The following is a 24,982-nucleotide window of genomic DNA, read 5'->3' on the forward strand; positions in this document are numbered from 1 at the left end:
TTGGGTTAATGAGGCAAAAAGGGGCAAAAAGTATCAATAATGGGTTAAAAGTGGGGAAATGGTTTTAAAGATGCAAAAAATGTTGAAAAATGTAATAAAAGGGGCAAAAATAGAAGACAAGTGGCAAAAATGGATAAAAGAGTGGCACAAAGGGGATAAAACATGCAGGAAACATGGTTTAAAAGGGGTTAAAATCATGCAAAAATTGGGTTAAAGAGGCAAAAAGGGGTTGAAAGTGTCAAAATTGGTTAATATTGGTGCTAAATGATGATTAGGGAGGGCCCATTCTCTTGGATTTTCTGGGGTCCGGCCAATCCTGTTGTCAGGCCTGCTGCATTCTAGATGACAGGGATAGATCTCACTGGTAATGACTAAAATGTCCTGTAGTTTAAAGGAAAATACAAACACTACTGCAATAATATTTCAATCAGACCAAAATGTTTATTTAATTTTTGTGTATTTGAAAGTCCGGCCCCCAGAGTTTCTGTTGAGACTAAATCTGGCCCTTTTCAGTGGTAGGGGTCGTCCTTTAAAATTTTCATGGACATTTCTGGGAATTTGTCTGGATGTTTTTTGGCATTTTCTTGGGGATCTTTCATTTTTTTATTTATTTTTTTATTTTTTCCTAAGAATTTGCTTAAAAATTTGTTGGTAAATTTTCTTTTAAATTTGAGAAGGTTCATTGCAACTTTCAGGAATTTACAAGATTTTTAGGGAAAAAAGTATGATTAGGCTTTATGATACTTTTTGCAAAAAAAAAATAAAAAACTGAGGACTATTTAGATAAATTTTAGGGTACTGTTTGTTGTATTCTTTAAAAATATATTTAAAAATAAAAAATAGCTAACTTTTTTTTTAATTTAGGGAATTTTGGGGGGTTTTGGAAAGAAAAATTTTCAAGAAATTCCTGTTCAAAGACAAGGCTGATTTTTTTTTAAGTTATCCTGCTTTCTAAACAAAAACTCAGGTCTCAGGAGGTTAAAGCTGGCAACTAATCGACCTTTAATTATGATCACAGTTTTGGCCTTTCCACAGTCAAAGAACCAGGACTAATGTCAGTTATACACGTATCTTTATAATGCATATTCCATCCATGGAAACTCCATGTGGTAGCCTACTGAAAATATTCAAATTAATGTGGTAGTATTACTGTGCTTAATTACATATTTTCTTCTTTAAATCTGCTTAACTTTCTTCCCCTCCCAACACACAAAATAACAATCATGATTACTGACTGTGATCTCAATGCTGAACAAAATTATCCCAATTATCATTTTGGCCATAATTGGGCAGCTCTAGTTATCATATGGGTACCTCACTCGTAGAAAGTTGGGGGTTGGCTGCGAAACCCCTCATCAGAGTATCTCTAATTTCCCCAGCATCCCTAACTTCATATTAAAAGCAGGGATTTAATTAAATGTTAAAGACAGGAATATGTATTCAAATATCATATTAACTTCCCTGTTAAATTTCCTGTGTTAAAGGTTTAATCAACATCCCAGACACCAGCAGGAACTAAATTTGAACAATCATTATACCTGATAAAGTGCACGGCGACATAACCTTGCACACGTTCGGTGACACACAGACAGCTGGCAGACTGCAGCACCATCAATTTTAAACCACACAGAAACACAGGCAAAAAAAAAGAGAAAAAATTAAATAAGATTCTTAAAAATTAATGAGCCTACCAGACGCTGCGGTGTAACAGCCTGCACCCAATAATCACACACAGTCACACACCTGGCAGAAACAGCAGTATCGACACCTCTGCAGGTCACACAGCCCATATGTACACTTCGGTAGTCTGCTTCTGTCGTGCTGCTCTCTCTCCTAATAAATGTAAACCAAAACAGAACGCAATTATTTGCAAATCTCATAAATCCATATTTTACTGACAATACAACATAAAACAACATATCAGATGTTGAAACTGAGAAATGTCCCCACATTTTATGAGATATATGAGCTCATTTTGAATGTGATTGCAGCAACACATCTCAGAAAAGTAGGGACGGTGCAACAAAAGGCTGGAAAAGTAAGAGCAACTAACAAAAAACAGCTGGACAATCATTTTGCAACATTATACGTTGATTGGCAAGAGGCCAGTAACAATGCCAGGTATAAAAGTAGCATTTTAGAGAGGCAGAGTTTCTCAGAAGTCATGATGGGCTTAGGTTTACCAATCTGTGGTTAACTGTTTACAAAAAATTGTGGAACAATTCATGAACAAGCCATGGACAATCAAGAATAGTCATGTGCAGACAAGGCCGTCCATTAGGGGGATAAAGGGGAGAGCTTTCTGGGGCCCAGCCAAACTGGGGACCTATGGAGGTCGACAAAATCCTGGTCCACTGTAAAGGTAAGCTGTGATGTTATTTTTAACCTGAAAAAATAACCTGTCTTATCAATGAAGCAAATCTCTTTTTTGAATCATTTGTGTAGTATATAGCAGTCTCACAAATGTTCATCTATTTTGTTAAAAAAAAGGGTTAAAAATGGGTTAAAAACTGAAAAAATGGGTTAATAATGGCAAAAAATGGTTGATAAGGTGGTGAAATTGGATCTTAAAAGCAGCAGAGATGGGCGAGAAGTGGCAAAAAATAACCTAAAAGAGGCAAAAATGGGTTACAGTGGCAAAAATGGGCATAAATCGAAGTAAAGGGGAATTAAAAAGTGGATGTAAAGGCTTTAAATTGGCAAAAAATGGGTGGAAATCTGGTGATATTGGAAGAAAATCAATGTAAACTGGCAAAATAGTGCTAACTGAGAAAGAAAAAGCAGGCAGAAATTGGTCAAACTGGTAAAAATGGGCATATCAGATAGTGAAATTTGGTTAAAATGGAAAAAATTGGGCATAAAAAGTGGTAAAATGGGGTTAATAGTGACAATAATGGGTCAACAGAGGCAACATTTGGCTTATGTGGCAAGAATTGGTAAAAACAGGCAGAAAAAGTGATGGAAAGGGTTAAAAATGACAAAAATAAGTGTTAAATGGGAAAAATATGTGAAAATTTGTGGGAAAATCATGAAACGTTGTTAAAATTTGTCAAAATTGGTGTAAAGTGACAAAAGTGGAATTCTAGAGGAGGGCAGAACTTTCTTCCAAGCACGGAGGGCGGGGCTAACTCCCCACATGACATCATGAGGGGAAAATCTGAGAACGGCTTGTTTCAGCACACATTTACTTAAAGATGGGGGGGGGGTTCTGGTACTTCAGGGGATTGAGAACAGGCCAGGGGCACATGTTTTTGTTAGAAAAGCCAGAAAAATGTATTTTTGCATAATAAGTCCCCTTTAATTGACATGGGATTGACTTTTAGGAAGTATAATACACTGAAGTGGAGAGATTTCAGAAAGTTTGGACACCCCTTGACTCCTCTCACCTTGACCTTTGATTTTAAAAAATCCCATTCAGTTCTTCTTTGAACAAGAGTGGACATTTTTGGACCCTACTGCCATCCTTAGAACCCCTCAGGAAGCGCTGTGATTGGGCAGGTCTATTCCTGTGTTTGCAGATGCTTCTATTCCCAGTGATTAAAAAAGTCAGGAAGACCATGATACTTCTCCATTCATTAGGACAGGGGTTCTCAACATTGGGGTTGGGACCCCATTGGGGGTCGTGAGAGACTGAGAGGGGGTCTCCGGATGCCTTGAAAAACTAAGCACATTTTTGAATTACTCTGTTTCCACTTCACACCAAGTTTTCAAAATTTTAACCTGTTTTCATCACTTTTCCCTGACAATTTTAATACATTTTTGCAATTTAAAACCTCTTTTGTCAGTTTTAAACCCTTTCCATCTCCTTTTTTCTGGCTATTTTTGCCACTTCTAAACCAAACCTTGCAACTCTCCACCTATTGTTTGCTCTGTTGACCCATTATTGCCACTTTTAACCCCTTTCACAACTTTTTAAGCCACATTTCACAATGTGATATGCCCATTTTTGCCATTTTCGGACTATTTCGGCCTCAGCTTCATCAAATTTCCACCTATTTTTGCCACTTTTACGCCATTTCAGCCACTTTTGAATCCCCCTTTTACCACTAAATATCCCCATTTTTGCCACTTTAATTAATTTTTGTCATATTTTGTTATTTTTGCCACTTTAATTAATTTTTGTCATATTTTGTTATTTTTGCCACTTTAATTTTTGGCATTTCTAACTCATTTCTGCTACTTTTAAAATCTAATTTCACCACCTTTCCCACCATTTTGTTTGCCATTATTAACCCGTTTTAGCTATTTTTAACACATTTTAATTCTGTTTTTAACTAAAGGATTTACATTTTTAAGAGGGCTACTTACTACACAAATGAATGAAAATGTGTTTCTTTGATAAGAGTGGTTATTGTTCAGTTTAAATATAAAATACCACAGTTTAACTTTAGAAAGGACCATGATTTTACTGGTCCCAAGTTTGGCTTGGCCCCAGAAAGCTCTCCCATTTTTCCCCCCTTATGGGTGGCCTGTTCTGACTATTCTTGAATGTGCATGCTGTGTTCAGCCACCTTCAGGTCCAGTGGGGGTCCCCGGTCTCTGGGCTAAAAAGGTTGAGAGCCCCTGCATTAGGAGAACTCAAACAGGGCCTTTTCCGTTACTTTATGCCCTCTGACTCGTGTTTCATACTTTGTTCTCCCTCTGAGTGACTGCACTGTTTGGAGAAACTCCGATGCCTCAATAATAAAATATAAAACAGCAAAACAATATTGATTCAGTCTGTGAATCATTTTAGGAATGCAGTAATGGTTTGCATGCTGTTTTCTTATTACGAGCATCATAATGTTTATTGAAACCGCAGCATTATTTAAGTACGTGCTCACAGCTGGCAGCTTATTGACATTGACTAAACAATTTTAGCATCAGTCTGAGTTGCTTCCTGCTCCCTACGGTATAATCAGCTGTCTTAAGTAGGAGTTGGCAAAACATATTTGGAATGCTGCTACTCTTGAGGCCTGCTCAATGAAGATCAGCAGAGATTTTCTGCTTATTAGTAGGAATGTTAAAGTGTTTCTCTCCTCCACAGCCACTGGACTATGAAACTAAAAGACGTTTCGTCATGGCAGCAGAGGCCGTCAACGATCACGTGGATACCCGCTATCTGCCTTTGGAGGAGTTCACCGACAGGACGACGCTCAAGATCGTCGTGGAGGACGTGGATGAGCCGCCTGTCTTCATCTCGCCGCATTATGAGTGGAAAGTTCCTGAAAATGCAGCTGTGGGAAGCGTGGTTGGCAGCGTCAGTGCTAGAGACACTGACACAGTCAACAATCCCATCAGGTAATGTGAAATGTCTCAAACAGGAAGAATGGCATCTGCCACACGAATGCCAGTGTGATAATAACGAGGCAGACGCCGAGGCTGGTGGGGGTGTAACGTCCCCAGACAGCCTGCCCTAGACAGCTTCCTCCACAGGGTGAAAAATCATTCCATTTCAAATAGTGTTACTGGCTCGGTGCATCCATTTTTACCCTTGATCTCTGGATACCCTGTACATGGTCATATTTATCTCATATTACTTTAGTAGGAAATGAGCCCTGCTGAATAAATCATGACGATTTTTTTTCATACCTCACAGGCTTTTCTATCTATTGCTGTGGTATTATCACAAAGCGACGTGGCTAGGACGTCGGAATGTAATAAAGCACCATACAAGGTGGCATATGGAATTGAGATTTGCAGTCATTTGCAAGTGGGGCACGTTGCAGAGGAGACAGCAGCAGTAGTGGTGCCTGCAGTCCATCTCAGCAGAGCTTAAGAGTGGCAGGTGCTGCATATCATCCTCAGCCTAGCGTCTATTACTGTCCCTTTGGTGACAGTGTCTCATTGATTAATAAATTCAGGCTGACATTTTAGGGGTTTCCACTGCTCTACTAAATATGATTAAGCTTGCTTTGGTCAGATTGGCTTATTTCCATGTTATTATCGGCAAAGTGGCCCCCAGAAGAGATTCATTACTTCATGTATTTTTAGTTACTCTAAAGCACTATGGTGCTATTATCACTTATATAGATGAGTGTTGAAGGAATGGTAGTGAAAAAGACAAAACCGTCCCTATAATACACATACACTATATTGCCAAAAGTATTCACTCACCCATCCACATCATTGAAATGGTGTTCCAATCACTTCCATGTCCACAGGTGTATAAAACCAAGCACCTAGGCATGCAGACTGTTTCTACAAACATTAGTGAAAGAATGGCTCGCTCTCAGGAGCTCAGTGAATTCCAGCATGGTACTGTGATAGGATGCCACCTGTGCAACAAGTCCAGTGGTGAAATTTCCTGGCTCCTAAATATTCCACAGTCAACTGTCAGTGGTATTATAACAAAGTGGAAGCCACTGGGAACCACAGCAACTCAGCCACCAAGTGGTAGGCCACGTAAAATGATGGAGCGGGGTCAGCAGATGCTGAGGCACATAGTGCACAGAGGTCGGCAAATTTCCACAGAGTCAATGGCTACAGACCTCCAAACTTCATGTGGCCTTCAGATGAGCTCAAGAACAGTGGTAGAGAGCTTCATGGAATGGGTTTCCATGGCAACAGCTGCATCCAAGCCATACATCACCAAGTGCAATGCAAAGCGTGGGATGCAGTGGTGTAAAGCACGCCGCCACTGGACTCTAGAACAGTGGAGATGCGTTCTGTGGAGTGGTAAATTGTATTTTTCTATCTGGCAATCTGATGAACGAGTCTGGGTTCAGCGGTTCCCAGGAGAACGGTACTTGTCTGACCGCATTGTGCCAAGTGTAAAGTTTGGTGGAGGGGGGTTTATGATGTGGGGTTATTTTTCAGGAGCTGGGCTTGGCCCCTTAGTTCCAGTGAAAGGAACTCTGAATGCTTCAGCATACCAAGAGATTTTGGACAATTCCATGCTCCCAACTTTGTGGGAACAGTTTGGGGATGGCCCCTTCCTGTTCCAACATGACTGTGCACCAGTGCACAAAGCAGTTAATTTTGTCAACTAAAACTACGACTAAAAATGTTTATCGACAGCCTTTTATTCCATGACAAAAAATAGACTAAGACTGAAAAAAATAGATCTGTGATCACTAAAACTGACAACAGCTAAGTTCAGTTTTCATCAAGATGACTAAAACTAGACTAAAATGTAATCTAGTTTTCGTCGGACATTCAAAAGCTATATTTCTCCACTGTGGGTAAGTCTGTCAAAAAAAAAGTGAAGCTGTATCTATTCTGCCTCTCAGCTGTAGAAAGCAGGGACCCCAGGTTTGGCAGAGTACAGAAAACACACTACCATGATTTGGTACCAGATTTAGACAAGAAAATAAATGCTTGGACTAAAAGTCAATACCAAAATGATGAAAGAGTTTTGTGTGGGTAAACTTGAATGGACTGCACAGAGTCCTGACCTCAACCCCATAGAACACCTTTGGGATGAATTAGAGCAGAGACTGAGAGCCAGGCCTTCTGGTCCAACATCAGTGTGTGACCTCACAAATGGGCTTCTGGAAGAATGGTCTAAAATTCCCATAAACACACTCCTAAACCTTGTGGAAAGCCTTCCCAGAAGAGTTGAAGCTGCAAAGGGTGGACCGATGTCATAATAAACCTTGTGGATTAAGGATGGGATGTCACTTAAGTTCATATGCGAGTCAAGGCAGGTGAGCAAATACTTTTGGCAATACAGTCTACATACATTTTTTTACTCAATGCCTTTATTTGAGAGACAGAACAGTGGGTGGAGTCAGAACTGTGGAGAGGAAGTGTAGAATTACAAGCAGGAAAGGAGCCACACCCCAGGCAGCACACTTTACATGCCTCTCTCTTTGGGGTCGTGTGAACACAAGGCCTCACAGAAACCAGGAAACTCATATTTCTCTGAGTTTCACATGGATCTCTCATTAAGAATGATTGTTGTGAAAAAAGAGAAAACGTCTGTTTCACTTGCTTAATGCAAAGCACTTCATCTGAACCCTCCCCGGCAGCGATTTGAGGCCTTTAAAAAAATAATGAGACGAAACAGTCGATCTTTATGCTGATGATCTTGTTTGTCTTTGTAGTTCATGAAGAGACATCAATATTAAATTGAGTCTGCTTCATAATAAACTTGTCAGAAAGGAATTTGTGCTAAACTAACAATGTGTCTTCACTTTTACCTTTTAAAATCCCAGTTTTTCTCTATGTATATTCTCAAGGCTTCCTGTCAAACTATTCAGTTAATTTCCACAAAAATGGAGCACAAATCTGAAGAAAAAGCAGCGCTGATGCTCCACAAGTATACCTGAGAAATTATGAATTTATTTCTTCTGCCTTGTGTATGAAATGCTTTGTTTTTACTGTTTTGTTGTTTTGTTTTTGTCACAGTAGCTTGTGTGTTCTCTCTTTGTTGGATATCTGTCATCAGATTAAAAAAATGAAATGTTTGCCTAATTAATCTCCCTGTGGTTTCACAATGTGTTTTCTTGCCCAGAAAACAACCTTGTCTGCTGAATGTGTTTTTTTCCCCTCTAGATATTCAATTGACAAAAGGAGCGATTCAACAAAGGCTTTCAAAATAGACCCAAACAATGGAACCATAACTGTCGCTAAAGCGTTGGACCGAGAGACTTCAGACTGGCACAATGTCACCATTGAAGCCAAAGAAACAAGTAAGGACACTTTCACATCTTGTACAATAGAATTTTCTTGATGAGGCAAAATTGTTAAAGATTAATCTTTTCTAAGTTTTCAAAGCAGCCGTACAGGTACATCTAAAAAAATGAGAATATCATGAAAAAGTTCAATATTTTTTGTCACTCATTTCAGAAAGTGAAACCCATATATTATATAGACTCATCACACATAGAGTGAAATATTTCAAGCCTTTATTTCTTGAAATGTTGATGATTATGGCTTACAGATAATGAAAACCCAAAATTCAGTGTCTCAGAAAATTAGAATATTACATAAGATCAATATAAAAAGGATATTTTAAACAGAAATGTCTGGCTTCTGAAAAGTATGTTCATTTCTATTCACTCAGTACTTGGTCGAGCCTCCTTTCGCATGTATTACCGCATCAATAGGGCGTGGCATGGAGGCGATCAGCCTGTGGCACTGCTCAGGTGTAATGGAAGCCCAGTTTGCTTTGATAGCGACCTTCAGGTCATCTGCATTGTTGGGTCTGGTTTCTCTCATCTTCCTCTTGACAATACCCCATAGATTCTCTATGGGGTTCAGGTCCAACCAAGCTCAGTAACACCATGGTCACTGAACCATCCAAATAATGTAAATCAGGTGTTCCAATCACTTCCATGTCCACAGGTGTATAAAACCAAGCTCCTAGGCATGCAGACTGTTTCTACAAACATTTGTGAAAGAATGGCTCGCTCTCAGGAGCTCAGTGAATTCCAGCGTGGTACTGTGATAGGATGCCACCTGAGCAACAAGTCCAGTGGTGAAATTTCCTGGCTCCTAAATATTCAACAGTCAACTGTCAGTGGTATTATAACAAAGTGGAAGCCATTGGGAACGACAGCAACTCAGCCACAAAGTGGTAGGCCACGTAAAATGATGGAGCGGGATCAGCGGATGCTGAGGCACATAGTGTACAGAGGTCGCCAACTTTCTGCAGAGTCAATGGCTACAGACCTCCAAACTTCATGTGGCCTTCAGATTAGCTCAAGAACAGTGGTAGAGAGCTTCATGGAATGGGTTTCCATGGTAACAGCTGCATCCAAGCCATACATCACCAAGTGCAATGCAAAGCGTGGGATGCAGTGGTGTAAAGCACACCGCCACTGGACTCTAGAGCAGTGGAGACGCGTTCTGTGGAGTGGTAAATTGTGTTTCTCCATCTGGCAATCTGATGGACCAGTCTGGGTTCGACGGTTGCCAGGAGAACGGTACTTGTCTGACTGCATTGTGCCAAGTGTAAAGTTTGGTGGAGGGGGGATTATGGTGTGGGCTTGTTTTTCAGGAGCTGGGCTTGGCCAGCTGAATGCTTCAGCATACCAAGAGATTTTGGACAATTCCATGCTCCCAACTTTGTGGGAACAGTTTGGGGATGGCCCCTTCCTGTTCCAACATGACTGTGCACCAGTGCACAAAGCAAGGTCCATAAAGACATGGAGGAGAGAGTTTGGTGTGGATCAACTTGACTGGCCTCCACAGAGTCCTGACCTCAACCCCATAGAACACCTTTGGGGTGAATTAGAGTGGAGACTGAGAGCCAGGCCTTCTCGTCCAACATCAGTGTGTGACCTCACAAATGAGCTTCTGGAAGAGTGGTGAAAAAATCCCATAAACACACTCCTAAACCTTGTGGAAAACCTTCCCAGAAGTGTTGAAGCTGTTCTAGCTGCAAAGGGTGGACAGATGTCATATTAAACCCTATGGATTAAGAATGGGATGTCACTTAAGTTCATATGCGAGTCAAGGCAGGTGAGTGAATACTTTCTGCAATAGTGTATCTGAACTCTCTGAGATCAGACCAGTTGTGTCCACATAAAGCACACTTCAAACAACAAAAACTCTCAATTCTCAGGTCTCAAAATTACATTTTAGTATCTTTGATTCTAGGCTGGTGCAGATCACGATTAAATTGCTCAGCAGTTAGCCTCCATCATCATCATCATAGCCTACAACTGAGCCTTTGTAAGTATTGAATCATTGTACTAGAAGTGATCTGACAGGGCTTTAGAAGTATTTCTGACGTAAAAAAGGTTTGAAACCTGGAGTCTCAAGTGATACTAACCCTGAAATCTCCCTGAGAGGATTTGTTTTTGTCCTTTAGTCTGTCATTGGTGTTGGCTTTAAAATAAAAAAGCAGGGGAGAGTAAATGCCCTTTGTCATTTTTACTCCACTGTTGTGTTTGAAGGAGAAACATTTATCAGTCTTAAGTCTTATTTTGTCTGAGCTTTTACAAAGCATTTATGATACATGAACCCAGTGGACTTCAGCGAATGTCTATCATTCCTACTGCAGCGCAGAACCATTTATCCTCCTCGCTGGTGGTGTTCATCAAAGTGCTGGACATAAACGACAACGTGCCAAGGCTTGCGAGAGATTACCAGCCATATATCTGTGAGGGGACACAGGCGGGAGAAGTATGTATATTATGACGCACTGATGTTCATGATTTAAAAGCATGGCAATGATAAATGTAATGAATGTTGACAGTAGAGACTACACCACATTGTATGAAAACAATCCAACCATTATGTTGGTAAATGGTGAAGGACTCATAGAGAAGCATTTGTCTGTTGTACACTGCTCTTAACCCCATTAAATCCATAATGAGATTCTTCACATTTCTCAGAAAGGAAATACCAAGGATGGATATGATTCTGAAGGCTTCCTAGGAAATCTGTTTGTGTACGTGACTCTTGTGTTGCTCATGTTTTTCAGTAATGGCTCTCTTTGTACTCCAGCTCATTCAGCTGCTGAATGCTGTTGATCCAGACGACCCTGCGGAGGGACACCACTTCTACTTCTCTATGGTCCCCGAGAAGCACATCAATCCAAACTTCACCATCCGAGATAATCAAGGTTATATTTGATTAAATTTTCAGTCACGTGATAGCTTTGTAGATTTATATTTACTGATTTTCATTAACCAGTTCATGTTTGAATACAGTCGTTTTTTTCCTAACCTTGCAAAGCAAGTGGACTGATCAGATGTCTGTCATCTCTACAAAGTTTTATCCTGGTCATGGCTGAACCAGTCAGGGAAAAAGAGGCGATAGCTACAGGTCAGTGGAGAGATTAGCGGGGAGACGTTTTAGGTCAGGGGACTACACTGCTTTCCACATTATTAAGCAAATGAAATTTTTCTCTTATTTTCCTAAATATTAATGCAAATGATCAAAATGCACTGTTCCACATTATTAAGCACGACAGTTATTTAACATTTTATTGGTTGTAAAGAACTGAAAATGGTCATTTTTTTTAATTTACAGCATTAGGAAGTCATATTTACTTAAATCAAAGCTATTTCAATCAAAAACATCTTAACAGGCCAAGTTCCATGTTAACATAGGAGCCCTTCTTTGATATCACCTTCACTATTCTTGCATCCATTGAACTTGTGAGTTTTTGGAGAGTTTCTGCTTGAATTTCTTTGCAGGATGTCAGAATATCCTCCCAGAGCTGCTGTTTTGATGTGAACTGCCTCCCACCCTCATAGATCTTTAGCTTGAGGATGCTCCAAAGGTTCTCAGTAGGGTTTAGGTCAGGGGAGGATGGGGGCCACACCATGAGTTTCTCTCCTTTTATGCCCATAGCAGCCAATGACACAGAGGGATTCTTTGCAGCATGAGATGGAGCATTGTCATGCTTGAAGAAAATTTTGCTTCAGAAGGAACTGCTCTTCTGTTTTTACCATGGAAGAAAGTGGTCAGTCAGAAACTCTAGATACTTTGTCGAGGTCATTTTCACACCCTAAAGGGGCCTATCAGCTCTCTCCTCATGAATCCGTCCCAAAACATGACTCCGCCCCCTCCTTTCTGATGTCACAGCCTTGTTGGGACATGGTGGCCATCCACCAACCATCCACTACTCCTCCATCTGGACCATCCAGGGTTGCACGGCACTCATCAGTCAACAAGACTGTTTGAAAATGAGTCTTCATGTATTTCTGGGCCCACTGCAACTGTTTCTGCTTGTGAGCATTGGTTAGGGGGGGCTGAATAGTAGGTTTATACATGACTGCAAGCCTCTGGAGGATCCTACACCTTGAGGTTGGTGGGACTCCAGAGGCACCAGCAGCTTCAAATACCTGTTTGCTGCTTTGTAATGGCATTATAGCAGCTGCTCTCTTAATCTGATGAATTAGTCTGTCAGAAACCTTCTCATTATGTCTTTATCTGCACAAACTCATCTGTGCTCTGAATCAGACACAAATTTCTTCACAGTACGATGATCACAATTAATTTTTCCAGAAATATCTACTGTTTTCATTCCTAGTCCAAGGCATTACACTATTTGACACTTTTCGGCAGCAGAGATCCTTTTTCTTTCCCATATTGCTGAAACCTGTGGCCTGCTTAATAATGTGAAACATGTGGAAAAGTGCATTTTGAGGTTTTTAGTTAAAAGAAAATAATAGTTATCATTATGAAGTTTGTTCAGAAACATTTGAATTATGCTCTAACAGCTGATGACTTGAAAAATACTCTGACTGTCATTTGCATTGATATTTAGGAAAATAAGAGAAAAATGTCATTTGCTTAATAATGTAGAAAGCAGTGTAAAGTATAAGCTGTTTTTCTGTCAAAACCAATAAACAAAAAAAAAAAAAAAAAAAGAAAAACAGCACCATTTTCCCTTTTTTCATTTTCAACCAAAAACAAAACAGCATTTTTTTTTTCTTTCTGAACGAAAAACGAAAATGAAAAGACCAGAGTCATATATTGACCGATATTGGTTTTTGGATTTTCCCTTTATCGTTTTGCCATTTTAGGTCTGGAAAAGAAGAAACAGAAGGACGTGACCATGAGGTAAACAGACTCCCTACCAATGTAAGATCCAAACTTAGAAATTAATAATAATGAAAAGATAAGTTACATTAGTTTTATTTTTGAACAATTATATAATACACCATTAGGCTCATTACGATAAATCCAGGGAATAGAAATTAAAAATATATTTAAAAAATAATATTGCGTGGCCAGAAGATATTTAATGCGCAGACATGAGATAGTTAATGCGTGGCTATGATTTAATTCACCTTCGCGATCGATGTGGTGTGGCACTCCGGTCCAGGGAAAATCCAAAAACCAATATCGGTCAATATATGACTCTGGTCTTTTCATTTTCGTTTTTCGTTCAGAAAGAAAAAAAAAATGCTGTTTTGTTTTTGGTTGAAAATGAAAAAAAGGAAAAAGGGCACCATTTTTTGTTTTTTCATTTATTGGTTTTGACAGAAAAATGGATTAAAGAGCATTATGGCAGCAAAGCAGCAGCGAATAAGCACAGTTACAGGGCAAACTATTGGCAATCCAGTGTAAATGGATCCTTGGACTGGGATTATGCACCTGAGCATTACCAAAAATCTGAATATTTAAAGGGCTTTCACATTAGGCCCAGTTGTTTCGAACCGCACTGTGGCGCGATTCCTCCCCCTTCCCCCGCCAGCTTGCTTTCACATTAGCAACATAGATCCGTGCCTGGGCCCACTTACGTATGTACTCGGTCTGAAACAGCAGGTGGCGGTATGCACGTAGCTGCTTCATGAACCTGACAAGGAGGAGAAAAAAGAAGATGCTTCCATAGCAACCACACAGGTCATGACCTGAGCGGAGCTTGTTTTTGTTTTAACCTGGCAAAAAAAGTCCATCCAGCAGCCATGGATGATTTCAAATCGCTTTTTAAGATGCCAGGAACATTGCTCTTCAGGGCTGTTCAGCCACCTTCAGGTACAGTGGGGGTCCCCGGTCTCTGGTACCTTTATTTTGGGGGTCGCCGGCTAAAAATGTTGAGAACCCCTGTTCTAGAAGGACAGATATGTTTTGATTTGTGATATAAGTACTAAAGTGCAACATCTTCCAGACATCTAATCTCTAAGCAGCATAATATCCCTTTAACTGTGCTCTGCCAGTTGAATTTTGAACACAGAGCAGAGAGTAAAAAGAGAGACTACTGGTGATGAAAAACTTGGGTCTGTCAGTGACTCTATGGACAGTGAATGATTACACAGCTGGGTGGAAGCTATGACAGCTATAATGCTAATTTGACAGGGATAATGATACGACAACACAATTCTTCTAAGATTCACTGTCACCGCTGAAAAGCAAGCAGCTTTTTTCTTGTTGTTAATATTTTGCAAACAAAACCTGTGAGGAGTAAACATACATAAATCTCATTCCCCATAATTCATGTCCCCCACAAAACAAAACAAAACTATCAAACCTAGGCAAGGAGAGAAAAAACGAAACAGAGACAAAAATACAACACCAGCAAAGAACAAGATTAATGAACTCAGACGTTGTCATCATTTCTAAGGCCAAAGATACACTATATTTCCAAAAGTATTCACTCACCCATCCAGATAATGTAAATCAGCTGTTCCAATAACTTCCATGTCCACAGGTGTATAAATCATCACCTAGGCATGCAGACTGTTTCTACAAACATTTGTGAAAGAATGGCTCGCTCTCAGGAGCTCAGTGAATTCCAGCGTGGTACTGTGATAGGATGCCACCTGTGCGACAAGTCCAGTGGTGAAATTTCCTGGCTCCTAAATATTCCACAGTCAACTGTCAGTGGTATTATAACAAAGTGGAAGCCGTTGGGAACGACAGCAACTCAGCCACCAAGTGGTAGGCCACGTAAAATGATGGAGCGGGATCAGCGGATGCTGCGGCGTATAGTGTGCAGAGGTCGGCAACTTTCTGCAGAGTCAATGGCTACAGACCGCCAAACTTCATGTGGCCTTCAGATTAGCTCAAGAACAGTGGTAGAGAGTAGAGAGGAATGGGTTTCCATGGCCGAGCAGCTGCATCCAAGCCATACATCACCAACTGCAATGCAAAGCATCCTATAAACACACTCCTAAACCTTGTTGAACGCCTTCCCAGAAGTGTTGAAGCTGTTCTAGCTGCAAAGGGTGGACAGATGTCATATTAAACCCTATGGATTAAGAATGGGATGTCACTTAAGTTCATATGCGAGTCAAGGCAGGTGAGCGAATACTTTCGGCAGTATATTATAGAGTTTTGTTTTACCTTTAGTTATCTGAGCATGTATGAACCTTCCTATGAATAAGAGCGATCCTCATCATGTGAAGGTCTTGTTCTCACATCTGTCCCACCTCTGCCTTAAGTAATCGTTATTTAACAAATTAACTTTCAGTTTAACAAAAACCAAGCAGATTTTTGTCTGATAAATATATAAAAGAGTGAATTTTGTGTAGAATTTTCTCTGAAGAGCCCTGAACCGGTTTCTGATGACCTTGTCCTTGTGAACATTCATTTTCAAATTCAATGGGAAAAATAAAGAGATATAGTCCCAATAAAAGTCTTATTGGGTGGCTGGAATAAAGATAAAACTGTGGCTAAACCACAACATGCATGAGCATCTCTGCAACACTTCACATTTTTATTTTAATTTTGAAACATCTTGCATCTCTCAGTGTTTTTGTGCCACATTTTTGTTTGTTTTTTAACAAAAATCCCTCAGTAGGTTGTATTTTTGTGGCTGAAAGCCTCAGTGAGTAAACTGAGTGTGTTTGCCTTGTAGTCAGTGATCACTCAACCTCTCTTTTTTCCGAGTGTATAATGAAAATAGGTAGTAAAAATCGAACAGTGTTGTTAAAGCGTGCAGCAGAGGGATGTTTGAATGTGTCCAATAAGTTAGAATGAAATGTAAGCGGCTGTGCTGAACGGGTGGTTAGCCACGCAGGCACAACAGTCCAGTCAGCAAGCAGCTAATGAATAATGAATCACCAAGGAACACATTTGTTAAAGCGCATTTCCATACGCCACGAGGCAAATCTGACTCCTAAAAAGTTGCTAAGTGCTCTGAAAAGTCTTGAAAAGTCAATGAACCGTTTTTCTAAACTCTCTTTACACACAGGAAATCTGATTGGACAAGTTGTTTGCAGCATTTAGAAAGCTTGTTCTGTATTTGAAATCACATTAGGTATGTCAGTGCACTTGTTATTCTGCTTTGATTTCCTCCTTAAAGCCCCTGAGAGGAGTCATTACAGGTTATGAAACACACTGATAGAAGTATTGATGCCTCTCTGTGACCTACAGGAGCAAACAAGACTGTTATCAACAAGACTGACTGTTTCTATATAATTATTGTTGATGCCTGAAATGGCTGTAGGGGGAGAGGTGTCTGATGGAGCACACTGCACACAACCGTTTTTTTTACCTGATTCCATAGCAAAGATTTTAAAGTGATCCAAGGATGTTATGTGTCCATCTGGGATGAATGTCTATTTGACTCCTCTTGTTTCTAGCAGTTGTGCTGTGGCTGTTGCAGTGAGGTTGTGGCTTCTTGTGTTCAAGCGTAGCTATAACATAATGATAATAATAATAACAACATAATTTTGTGGATTTTTACATTAATGTTGTGTCTTGTATTGCAGTGTTAACTTTGTCAACTAAAACTATGACTAAAACTATTTGACAGCCTTTTTTCCATGACAAAAACTAGACTGAGACTAACAAAAATAGATCTGTGATGACTAAAACTGACAAAAACAGTCTAGTTTTCATCAAAATGACGAAAACTACAAGTTTATCTGGCTTTTTTTTTAACCGTTTTACCTCTTCAACCCATTTTTGTCACTTTTTACCACTTCTCACATTTTCCCCATTTTTCTCTTGTCCCATTTCTATAATTTTTTTTTTTTTTTGCCATTTTCATCGCATTGTTGCCTCTTTTGAACCCTTTTCACCACTGCTTTCAAAAGTTATGTCACTTTTTGACATCAATTTCTTTTTTTCCACTTTTAAATTATTCAACCAATCACATGACAACAGCAGAATGTTCAGTCTGTTTCAATCAGGGACTTTTTTAGTTTAAGTCAAGAAAAAAGCTATGCAAGGTCTCTTACAGGACATTTAAAGGTCACGTGACACCTGGGTTATGGTGGGCCCTTATGGGTTAATTTTGTGACCCTGCATTGTCATTGTGGCCTCTTGTATTGGTGGTGTGGCTTCTAACATTCATGAGTAGGCTTCTAATGTTCATGCTGTGTGTTAGATTTAGTTCTGTGGTAATGTGGCTGTTCTTGTTTCTTTTCGTAGCTTTTTGTATATGGATTTTCCTGATACCTTCAGGCCACTGTAATTTCACATGTACAAGAAAAAATCTGCAGAGGGTCAGGAGTTCCCACTTTGTCCACGGGGGTCGCCAAAAACACCACAAACCAAAAGCTCCCCACAGGAGCTTCACTCACCTTAGAAACATTGTCAGTGAACCTCAAAGAATTAAGACGTGCTTTTTTATATATTTGTAGACAACACAGCTGGGATTGTTGCGCGCAGGAGCACATTCACCCGTAAGGATCGAACGCAGTACCTCCTTCCTGTTGTGGTGGCAGACAGTGGATCTCCGGCTCTCTCCAGCACCACCACCTTAACCATCAGCGTGTGCAGCTGCCAGCCGGCCGGACACTGTCCCACAGGAGGGGTGGAGGCCCTCGCCCTGTCTATCGGGGTCAGCCTGCAAACCTTGTTAGGACTCCTGGTCTGCCTGGTCACACTCACAGGTACGCAGGCATGCTCTCATCGCTCAGCCGTTCTCAATCCAAAACTGTTGTGTTGTTAAATTCTATTAGAAGTTGGATGCTATTTGTGGAGAGTTGTCTCTTGGAAGTTTTAACCATCTGTCATCATGGAAAGTCTGTGTTAAAACTGAAGAAATGAAAAACTAATCCTGAAAGATCAGTGCATTTAATGAAATATGTACGAATATGGAGCCCAGAAACTGACGAATGTGATAAACTGTTTGACTCAAGTCAAATAATAACTGAATACATCAATAAATAAAACTAAGTTTAAATAAGAGCAGAATTTAAAGACCATCATGGTCCATTGTAAAGTTAAGCTGTGATAACCATATTATTGTTTTTAACCAGAATGATAATAATTTTATTATTTATTTATTCTGTGGTGCATTGTAGCCTTTTTGCTAATGTTAACAGTGTAGATGGAGGGTTAAAGAGACAGCAGTGAAAACGAAGCGTTTCAGACGGAGGTTAAAATCAGGGTTTTTCAGGACTCAAGTGTGAGAAACATGAGGAGTTTTTTGAGCTGTAAACCGTGTGAAGCTACTACGTGGGTATCAGAGAGATGGTGTAAAGCTTTGAAATAAAGGCATAATACCCCCACTTTAAAGAAAAAGTAGTGAAAATGTTTCAAATGTAGGTACAAGATGGGCAAAGAATGCCCAAAAATGGGATAAAAGGGGGTAAAGGAAGTTAAAATCATGACAAAAATAGGCAAAATGGGTTAAGATCAGCAAGTGGCAAAAATAAGCGAAAAGTAGAAAATAAATGGGTTAAAAGGTGCAAAAAAAAAAAAAAGGCAAATATGAGTGAAAATCAGCAAAACTGGTTTAAGGGGGGAAACATTGGGGGAAACCAGCAAAAAATGGAGGAAAAGTGGCAAAAAGAAGTAGCAAAAGAGAGCAAAAGATGGCAAAAATGGATGAAAAGTGGCCATAATAGGTTAAAAATGGCAAAAAAAAAAAGGTGTGAAAATGGGCAAAATATGGCTAAAAAGTTTTAAAGGGGCAAAAAGTGGCACAAGGTTGAAATGGTTGCATAAATTAGCAAAAAGTGGGGGTGAAAGGTGAAAAGCAACAAAAATAGATTATAAGGGGCAAAACGAGTGGGGAAAATGGTCAAACTATGGTTAAAAGGGGCGAAACTGAAGTTACAATACTGAGTAAAATGTGGCAAAAACTGTTTAAAAAGGGGTAAAAATAAAGCAAAAAGATTTAGTTGGCTTCTAGCTAACATAGCTTTGTTTGCTGTAGCTTTAGCAACATTTGTTATGGTGGTACGCTATATGTAGCTTGCAATATTTTGCTAGGTTTAGATTCAGACATAGCAATTTAAATTTGGTCACATTAGCTTGGTAGCTACGTTAACTATGAAGCTAACATATCTTTGTTATTTTGGCTTTAGCTAAGCTATATAGCATTATTGTAGCTTATGTTGCTTGGTCAGATTTGGATTAAGTTACTTAGTAAATAACTTCATAGGTTATGCAGCTAACATAAATTCATTAGCTTTAGCCTTAGCTACATTAGCTATCCCCCTTATTCCTAGTCCCCATGATTCTTTGCGTGAAACATGGGAACAACTTCCGGTCCCTTCTATCTAAATGGGACTTTGTATTGAATATGAGATGTGAAACGCAATTTTTAGAGCAATTTTGACATTAAAATATGTAAATTTCGACCTCAATCAGGACAATATCATTATTTTTCTACCCTCTACGGAAGAGTACAAAGTGACGACATTACCGCCGATAACCTAGACAAGCATATTTAGCTAACTTAGCTTCATATCAGTATTGTAATAAATGATCACGTTTTGTTAAATGAGTTTGGACACCACCTCCAGATAACATTTCTAGTTTGTGGGGTTGCCGAAATCCTTAATCCACCAACTAATCCCTCTTAAAATGTGGGAATTATCTTAAATAAAATGATCCATGACTGAAGTTGTCAGCTCTTCAGTTTGGTAAATGTCAAGTTTTGAATTAATGATGAATTAATATTGAAAGAATTACATCCCAAATGCATTTAAACAGTGAACAGCATGTTTAAACACTGTTGTTAAAGACATATATTTAACTTTGTCACGTAATTAGAACCACAACCGAAGCAAACGGAGCATTACAGAAAATATTATTTAAACATTCAGCTCATTTAACTTTACTGAGTTAACTAAAACGAGGCAGTGTTTATTGCAGCAAATATTTATTGCAGAACAACCACTGTTGACGCTGAATCACTTTAGTAATCCCTTGGAAGAATCGTGTTTTGCTGTTATTGATACTGTATGGGAAGTTCCAGCCACATTTATAGCAGTAGACCCTCCAGGAATAATGTAGTATCCGCCTTATTAACTTACTTACAGCTTACAAAACAAACAATGTGAACATGTGGTTTCAAAAATATATCAGTATTTACAAATTCGCGGTGAATTCCTATCAATCAACTGTTGTTCGTAGTTAGCGTCTATCGTTAGCTGCTGTATTAAATTACATGTTATTATGTACTTCCGCCTTAGCACCATCAGGTTCGTTCATATTCAGATTGACAGCAGCGGCCCCAGGAATAAGGTGGCTATAGCTACATGATACATAGCTAATGTAGAGATAAGATAGAGATAAAGATAAGAGACTAACATTTAAAGGTCAAAGAACTTTAGATATTAAATATTTCGGTGCCTTTCTACGGTTACTACTTTGAGCTAAAATGTTTAAACTGCTCATAAAGTGTCCTTTAAAATGATTTCATAATGCATTCATATGCTTTATATTCTCAGTTTCTGGGATCTGTTAAAAAACTGATAAGCTCATCATTACACAGAGCATTTACTTTATCAATAAAAATGTCTTCTGAGAAGAACAACAGACTTCTTTTCATAATTATACACAGCTTGACCCCTGAGAACCTCTTGAAGTCCAGGATAATCCAGAAGAAAAGCCAGCCACACAAAGGGCTGTCGATTTTCTGAAATAATTCTCCACAAAGGAGAAGACATTTACAGAAAATCATCCAGAGGTTCTGTTCCTGGAGAATAGCATCTTCACATTTTTCAAACAGTCAATAAAAAGACCAAAGATCTTGTTCTGTTGATTTTTTTTTGGCAAGGGTTCTCAGAGAGATTGACAAGACAGACGCGTAGCTGAACATGATTATTCCCTCTCCGAGGCGTGTTTGCAAATGTAGTTTGTTTTGTTTACATGAGAAGCGAGAAGAGTACTACAGAGATGATTGTTTTTGCTCTATGGCTTCAGAAGTAGTTTCCCTAGTGATGGAGTGATTTTGTTCAGAAGACAAAAACACTGCTAGCTTTGAATAATAAAGCATTTGGAGAACCTACCTTGACACTTAGATCTGAAGTGACCATCTTTTCTAGTTTCTAAAAGTTTGGTTTATTTCTGTATGAAATCTGCTGTTTCAATGCCGTTCTTATTGACATGTAAAAAAAAAGCCATTCTTTTTCAGCGGATCTGTTGAGCTAAAGCCTCCACCCTCATCATTTTTGGCAAGTATAAAAACATGTGCTAAACAGCAGGAGTCTCCATTAACAAATTTGCACTTTCATTTGATCCCCGTTTTAAAAACTCACCAGTGTGCCTTTAACACACACTTTTAAAATGCTGAAAGCTTGCAGAGCAATGATGTCGGGTAATGAGCGTATTGGTTGCAATACATCAGCAGCAATGCCACCCTGGGACATTGATGGGTTTGCATAGTGAAGAGCTTTATTATGACCTCGGCTGCTTTGTGTCCTCCCTGTGCCCATCACATGAAAGATTAATGGCAATACCTGCTATGCTAACATTGTGTCGGATGAGCTCAAAAAGCTTGGGAAAACACTCAGGAACTGACGCAAATGCTCTTTCAGCATTCTCTGCCACATGGAGAAAAAAAATCTTTATGTGTGAGGTGAAATTAAAAAAATAAATCATCGCCTAATTAACCTGCGTTTTGTGTTTTGCATCTCAAACAAGTTGCAGAAAAACAAATCTGGCTGCTATTATTTTTCTATCAGTGCTCCATGCGGCACACTTGCTGCTTTTTTCCTCCCAAAGCTCATGCCCTGGTGTTTAGCTGTAATGATCCCCCGCTGTGTTGTGTCTGCAGTGCTGTCGGTTCTAATGCTGATGCTGAGGAGACACAGGCGGAAGCAGCAGGAGGGCCTGGAGGTGGAGGTGAAGGAGCTGGAGCTGCCGGAGACGGTGTCACAGAAGGTGCTGTATTACGGAGAGTTAGGTGGAGGGGGAGCAGACCTGGACTTCTGCCAGCCTGTCGTACCGCTGCGCCCCCACCCCAGGAGGAAGGAGAGGAAACTGAGGAGGGAGGACGTCAGAGCCAGCATACGGATGTCCCTCCGAGAGTCGCACCTCATCGGGCCAGAGGACGAGGTCTTCAGGCAGTTTATCCTGGACAGGCTGGCGGAGGCAGATGAGGATCCCTACGTTCCCCCGTTTGACTGCCTGAGGACCTACGCTTATGAGGGATCAGGGTCTCCCACGGGGTCCCTGAGCTCGCTGGATTCTTTGGAGATTTTCCCAGAGCAACCAGTTCGTACTCCCAGACCTTACGTGGTAAAACTCACCCCTTGGTACGGCACAGGAGAGGAGGATACTGTCTTCTAAAAAGGGGGTTTCTTTCTGCATTGCTGTTCTTTCTGAGACAGTCTGGTTGCAGACTCAACATCTTTGACGGCCACGCTCACAGACCGCCCCTCTGGGACGCCGTCTCTTTCGTAACTGAAGCGCGGTAGTTTGCTTGACGTTTTGACGTTAAACTTTTTTTCATAAACAAAGTCTGGCTGTCAAATTCATGAAATAACTCTATCACAAACATAACAGACTAAGCAACATCTCAAGTTTAATACGGGATAAAATTATGGATAGACCTGCTCTAGAAGTAGTTACACAAACTTTCACTTTGTTAGCGTTAGCTAAAACTAAAATAGCTACACTGGCTATGAAATTAATTTTACTACTTCAGCCATTGAACCGAAGTAAGCTACATAGCTACATAGAGAACATAGAGATGTAGTTTTAGTAGCTGCTTTGTGATCTTAGCTTAAGCTATATTACTATAAATATGTAGAGAACATAGCTATGTAGCTTATGCAGCTACTTTGTGATCTTGGCTTTGGCTGCATTACTGAATCTATGTAAAGAACATAGCTATGTAGCTTATATACTTTCCTTGAGAGCATACTTTAACTATGTTACTTGAGCTACGTGGAGAACATAGCTATGTAGCTTACGTAGCTGCTTTGAGCACTTTTATTTAGCTGTGTTATTTTATCTATGTAGAGTACGTAGCTATGTAGCCTACCCAGCTGCTTTAAGAGCTTAGTTTTAACTACATTTCTTAAACTATGTTTAGAAAGCTTACGTAGCTACTTTGTGATCTTAGCTTTGGCTAAATCACTTCTATCACTATGTAGAGAACATAGCTACATAGCTTATGTAGCTCCTTTGAGAGCTTAGTTTCAGCTACGTTACTTGATCTACGTGGAGAACCTAGCTTTGTAGCTTACATAGCTTCACTGAGAGCCTAGATTTAGCTGTGTTACTTTAGCTATGTAGAGAACATAGCTATATAGCCTACCCAGCTGCTTTGAGGGCTTAGTTTTATCTACATTACTTTAGCAATGTAGAGAACATAGCTATGTAGCTTACATAACTACTTTTTGCTCTTAGATTTAGCTACATTACTTTAGGTACATAAAGAATAAAACTTATGTAGCTGCTTTGAAAGCTTAGTTTTTGCTAGTTTGCTTGCTCTACAAAGAGATCTTGGCTATGTAGCTTACGTAGTAACTTTGTGATCTTAGCTTTAGCTATATCACTTTACCTCTGTAAAGTGATCTTAGCTATGTAGCTTATGTTGCTGCTTTAGCTACAATACTTTAGCTATGTAGAGAACATAGCTACATGGCTTACACGGCTCATTTAGCTACATAAGCTTCATCTGCTGTGTAACAATGGTTTTATGGAGGCTTTTTTCCTGTAAGCAGACTGTTCACTAAGCTTTATTAGACATTTGTAATCAGGTTCGGCGGGTCAGGTTTGAACTTGTGGTTACCTTGACCCTTAGCCTAACCCTAAACAGAAGGTTAATGCATGTTTATTATGAGGCTTTCAGAGTATTTTCGCTCTGAAAGAGACGCCGTCTCTGATTAAAGTCTGTGAGAGGGGCTGTCAGAGATGTATGGTCTGCAGCCAGACCCTCCTTGTTCTTTCTTGTAGCTGTTTTACCTTCATTCAGTCTTCATGCTAAGCTAAGCTAACTGGCAGCAGGCTGTATCTTCATATTTATTGTACAGACAAATGAGGGCTATCAGCGTCTTAATGCTACTCGGCAAGACGACAGTACATTCGACAGAGTGCTGAACTATTCCTTTAACAGTGAAATCAACAATGATATAATGTCATGTATTCCTTTAAATGCCATTTTTACTCTATTTAAACTATAAATATATAATTTTATTCCAATTTGCTTATAACCTTTTGAGCTGAAAGATTATTTTTGAATTTGTCTCAATCATTTATTACATTAAAGGGCAATGATTGTCCTCTTTATTGCTTTAATGCAATGTGTATGATTCATTGTTTCTATCAGGGGTAGTCTGCATTCATCATCACATCAATGTTTGTTTCACACAAGCGTAACTCTGCCAACCCTCTAAGCTGCATTATTTATTCTTGGACCACTTGGGAGATTTGGACTAGTATGACCTCCCAATATTGTCAAATCATTTAGATACGATACAAACACATCAAAAATACATGAAAGTGTCAATATTTTGAA

The 24,982-nt window shown here is 39.6% G+C and overlaps 1 protein-coding gene across 2 annotated transcripts in view; it reads left to right on the plus strand.

Annotated features, from left to right (window-relative positions):
• The window catches only part of cdh19 (cadherin 19, type 2), a 58,016-nt gene extending 33,311 nt beyond the window's left edge, over positions 1–24,705 (plus strand). Inside the window, exons 7-13 of one of the 2 annotated variants that reach the window (XM_041814728.1) lie at positions 5,027–5,280; positions 8,479–8,615; positions 10,528–10,602; positions 10,934–11,055; positions 11,380–11,497; positions 17,919–18,170; positions 22,292–24,705. In XM_041814728.1, coding sequence (XP_041670662.1) covers positions 5,027–5,280; positions 8,479–8,615; positions 10,528–10,602; positions 10,934–11,055; positions 11,380–11,497; positions 17,919–18,170; positions 22,292–22,806 — 1,473 coding nt within the window. In that variant the 3' untranslated portion in view covers positions 22,807–24,705. The remainder of the gene's footprint in view (positions 1–5,026; positions 5,281–8,478; positions 8,616–10,527; positions 10,603–10,933; positions 11,056–11,379; positions 11,498–17,918; positions 18,171–22,291) is intronic. The other variant, XM_041814729.1, reaches the window with a different exon arrangement.
• Positions 24,706–24,982: the final 277 nt, after the last annotated feature.

Source organism: Cheilinus undulatus, linkage group 19 (assembly GCF_018320785.1).
Source record: "Cheilinus undulatus linkage group 19, ASM1832078v1, whole genome shotgun sequence".
NCBI lineage: Eukaryota > Metazoa > Chordata > Actinopteri > Labriformes > Labridae > Cheilinus > Cheilinus undulatus.